The following is a 4783-nucleotide window of genomic DNA, read 5'->3' on the forward strand; positions in this document are numbered from 1 at the left end:
CGGATTGAATCGGTTGCTACGGACTCCTGAACGGCAGCAAAATTTTTGACTCTAAGATCAAAGAACAACCAATATGTAGATTCAAATTTTAGCATTAAACTTAACTGACCTAGACATTTCAAGAACGCTCTAAGCAGAGCCTGATAAGAGCTCTCCGTTTTATTTAGGAAGCACACTGGAGATCTGAACTCTCAATAGTTCTAGAATTTTCCATCAGTCTCTTTTATACCACAAGAAACAAAAATGAACTCAACCATGCTCAGCTTTTTACTCCATAACCTCGATCATTTTATCCATCCGCGCTAGCTCTAATCTAATTGTAAAAAGAAACAAATCGAGCGGTGCGATATGTCTGCGCAAAAAAATTAACACAAATCAGTTTTTGACAGCTCAGCTCTCTGATCTGAGCTTAAAAAATGAAGGTGCTGACACTCTTAAAGTTTCTGTCACTGAATCCAAATTTCGGTAGAAAATTTTTATAATTTGCAGACGTTGCTTTTTAGTGAAAATATTGGGTATAAGTTTACTGAATAAATTGACAGTGACAGCTCGATCATTAGTAAAAGAGTTCAATCACAAATTAAATTCAGAGTTGTTTTAAATTATTATTATCATTAATCAGTGATTGTTCTTTAATTTTTTCGGTATTAAGTTAAATAAAGAGATTTTCGATCGAGTAAAAATAGAAAAATACTTAATTTTTACTAAGATATTAAAATAAGTGTTATGAATCCAAAAATAATTTGCTTTAAATTGTGTACGAGAAGTGTGGTAAAGTGTTAAAATCTTAGAGTGCAAATGTGTTAGTAATGGTATTCAGGTGACACAGTTGTGAATGTGATGAGCTGTCAATTACACATTATCAGTATCAGTGCTGACGCGAAATCTAGTGTTCAGAGCAAAAGTTTAGAAGTGGGAAATTATATTTATCGAATAAATCAAAATGTAACATGGTGAAAATTTGTAATAATGACAATTAGTAAACTCGGTAGAATGATTAAATTTTAAAATGTATTAATGTGAAATCAGGAATTCTTTGAGAGAAAAATATATTACGAACATTTCTGCTAAATAGGTGAGTAGTTTAATAGTTTTAAATTGTGTGTATATTGATTAAAACTTAATTAAAACAAAAATCATTTAAGATGCATAAAATAATGTTATTTTCCACAACAATATCCTTGTCATTACGATTTTTGAAATTGGTAGTTGCTTTTAAAGAAGATCATGCTATCCAGAAAAGAACCTATCATTATTTTGTAGAATTAAAAGAACATGGAAATGTCATAATTTTAGAACTTATATATTTTACAGTTTCAAATGAGTTTCATTCACCAATTTATTCTAAAATAATTTCGCTTTTCTACTGCATTTCGCTATGTTCTTTTTACTTTGTTATATTTTGACAGAAGTGCACCTTAAATCACTAAAGTGTCAGTATTAAGGACTTAAGACAAACTAATTTAAAATTGTTAAGTTTTTCAAAAATGAGTCTTTTTGTTTTCAGATAAAATAGATCAATGTCAATTTTGATAGAGTAAGTGTCGCAAATAGGGCCCACGTTCGTAATATGGCCCACCGCAATATTTTTTGAATGAAACAAAGTAGGCACTCAATTGCCAGTTCAAATTATACACATTCAAACCGGTTTTGCTTCATTGTATGTCGGTGACAATAGCTGATCAGCGGTGCAAGATACAACAAGTTGTAATTTTTGTTCGTGTTTGATGTAAATTTTGGGTGAGTTTACTTAAGGATTTTTAAATTAAAATTTGCTGAAATTGAAAAATTTTTTTGGTAATATATGTGTGGTTATATTTTATGTTATGAAATGTGAAGTTAAAATTTTGATTGAAGTTAATTTAGTATGGTTAAAATAAAAAAAAGTGAAAAAATCACAGTGTTGATAATATGGCCCACCCCAGGTGTATCAAATATGGACCAGTGGGCCATATTTGATACATGAATTTAACTGAGCCTTAATGTTTTTTTTTTTTGTTTTTGTTTTAAAGAATCATGGCTTCAAGTTCTAAGAAACCCACAAAACAACGACAAACTTGGCTGAAAGAAGATATGATTAAAGCAATCTCTGCATATAAAGACAAAAAAATGGGTTTCTTAAAAGCGTCAAAGGAATTCAACGTGCCTAAAACAACTTTACGGCGTTTGGTAGCAGAGGATAATAAACCTTTAGATAAAGTGGTGAGTGCAAAACTAGGAAGAAAACCCATCTTTCCGCTAGAACTCGAAGAGTCTTTGGTTGATTATACTCTACAAATGGAAGGAAAACTCTTTGGACTTACTCGCAATGACATAAAATCATTAGCATTTCAACTGGCACTAAAAAACAATATACCAAACCCGTTTTCATTGGTAAACGAAGTTGCAGGTAGGTCCTGGTTGCGGTTATTCCTTAAGCGTCATCCGTTGTTGTCGTTCCGGCAGCCGACTGGGACGTCTTTTGCTCGAGCTAGTGGATTTTCAAAAGAAAACGTTGACATATTTTTCAACCACCTTGAAAAACTAATGGTGACGTACCGTTTCTCTCCTGACAAAATATTTAACGTGGATGAAACAGGAATTTCAGTTGTTCCATCCAAAATGCCGAAAGTGTTGGCACTCAAAGGTCGAAGACAGATAGGAGCACTAACATCAGGTGAAAGAGGCTCGTTGATAACCGCAATTTTGTGCATGAGTGCTGGGGGATCGTTTGTACCACCAATGTTTATTTTCCCTAGGAAAAGGGACAATCCAATTCTAATGAAAGGTGCACCGCCAGGTTCCATTTACGCTAATCATCCATCCGGATGGGTTCAAACGAATTTGTTCACGAAATGGTTCAAGCATTTCTTTGATAAGGTGAAGCCATCGGCATCTTCACCTGTGCTTTTAATAATGGACGGACATGCAAGTCACACAAGGAATATTGAACTTGTGGACTTGGCTAGGAATAATCACGTCCACATTCTTTCCATCCCTCCGCACTCAAGTCACAAAATTCAACCGTTAGACAAGACATTTATGGGGCCCCTCAAAAAATATTTAACAGAAGAAATTAGACGCTGGGTAATCAACAACGCAAGGGCTTTGACGCATTTCGATATAATTGAGTTATTCGGGCGGGCCTACTTAAAAACTCAAGCAGGAGACATCGCGGTGAATGGATTTGCTTCGACTGGCATATGTCCATTTGATAAGCATATCTTCAAGGACCACGATTTTTTGGCCGCAGAAGAGGTTGATGGAACCAACTTAGAAAATCCTGGTCAGTTGAATGTGCCTCCTAGTCCTCACGAGATTATGCAGACGGAACCAGATCCAGATGAACCTTCCACTTCTAGGGGAATAAGGTCAATTGCTGAAGTTTTGGAATCCAATTCTAAACCAGTAGAAACAGAACTTCACTTTTCGGAACCTTCTTCTTTCATAACACCCCATGAAATTTCTCCAATTCCCATCCGGACTAAGAAAATATCAAATCGTGGAAGAAAACGAGGGAAATCTGAAATTATTTCATCTTCCCCTTATAAGCTTCTTTTGGAAGAATCGATGAAAAAAAAAGGTGAACCAAAATTAAAGAAGCCAAAGGCAGAAAGAGAAAGAAAAACTAAGCTTTGTTTAGATAAGAAGGTAGAAATATCTTAATCATATGATAGACTTCAACTTATTTTTCTTTCTTTGGTTTACATTTCAGAAGGTTCTAAAGAATTTAAAGCTAAGAGAAAAGAAGATCAATCGTAAAGAAGTATCGTCTTCATCAGAAAGTGAGGAAGATTTCGTTCCAGACGAATCATCAGATGCGAGTCCTGATAGAAGCAACCAGGAAGATGCCAAATGCATTTACTGTTGTAGTTTGTTTTCGGATGATAAGGGAGGAGAGGAATGGGTGCAATGCGTCGTATGCACAATTTGGGCCCATGAAGACTGCTCGGGCAATGAAAATAAATATTTTATATGTGAATTTTGTAGCAATTAGGCTATAACATATTTGAAAACCATTGTTTCAAATATGGCCCACCCTGGTCCATATTTGAAACCAAGTGGGCCATATTAGGAGCCTTTTTTTAAAAATTGCGAAATGAAGTGGATTTAATTTTTTCTCAATATCTTTTTTGTATTTATTTATTTATGTTTTAAACTTGTAAAGACTGAACTAAAAATAATTTGTAATACTAAAAAAAATATATATATATGAATTCGAGTTAAATTTGTCGTTTTATTAAAAAAAAACTTAAGGGTGGGCCATATTTGCAACACTTACTCTACTTGTATTTTACTAATCTAGTCCTCTAGGTTTGTTCGTTTTCACCAATACGTCTTTTTGGAGGAAATGAAACTATCAAACTGAAAATGAAATAATATGAACTAAAAGCAGACAATTCTGAAAACAACATCTCCAAAAATCCAACAACAGATAAGTTCCATCTAAATTGATATTTGCTATTTTTCTTCATTTGTTTTTCTTGAACAAAAAATCTCTTGGAAATAAAATCTGAAATCGATATTTTTGAAAGCTTTGATCAGGAAACGACGCAACAAAGAAAAGCAAAATCAATACTTCATTATGTCAACAATTTTCTGCTACATCGCGTTTCGAAAAGCGAAACATATGACCGATTTATCACTTTTCGAATGGATGACTTTCAAAATATTCTTCATTTGTCACAATTTAAATGATTTTTCTGTTGACAAAATACTAATATCACAAAAAAACAAAACTTATACTCGTTCAATAAATAAAATTAACTTAAACATGATTCGGTAGTGACAGCGAAAGACGCGA

General features: G+C 33.6%; 1 protein-coding gene across 2 annotated transcripts; it reads left to right on the forward strand.

Annotated features, from left to right (window-relative positions):
• Positions 1-1538: 1538 nt before the first annotated feature.
• On the forward strand, positions 1539-4220 carry LOC129939826 (tigger transposable element-derived protein 6-like). 2 transcript variants are annotated; one of them, XM_056047989.1, is made up of 3 exons: positions 1539-1740; positions 2013-3630; positions 3695-4220. In XM_056047989.1, the coding sequence occupies exons 2-3, from the start codon at positions 2017-2019 to the stop codon at positions 3974-3976; spliced, it is 1896 nt and encodes a 631-aa protein (XP_055903964.1). In that variant the 5' UTR covers positions 1539-1740; positions 2013-2016; the 3' UTR covers positions 3977-4220. The 2 variants fall into 2 exon arrangements, with proteins under 2 accessions (XP_055903964.1, XP_055903963.1); XM_056047988.1 differs by having other exon boundaries at positions 1539-3630.
• Positions 4221-4783: the final 563 nt, after the last annotated feature.

The sequence above is a fragment of the Eupeodes corollae genome, chromosome 1, assembly GCF_945859685.1.
Source record: "Eupeodes corollae chromosome 1, idEupCoro1.1, whole genome shotgun sequence".
Taxonomy (NCBI): Eukaryota; Metazoa; Arthropoda; class Insecta; order Diptera; family Syrphidae; genus Eupeodes; species Eupeodes corollae.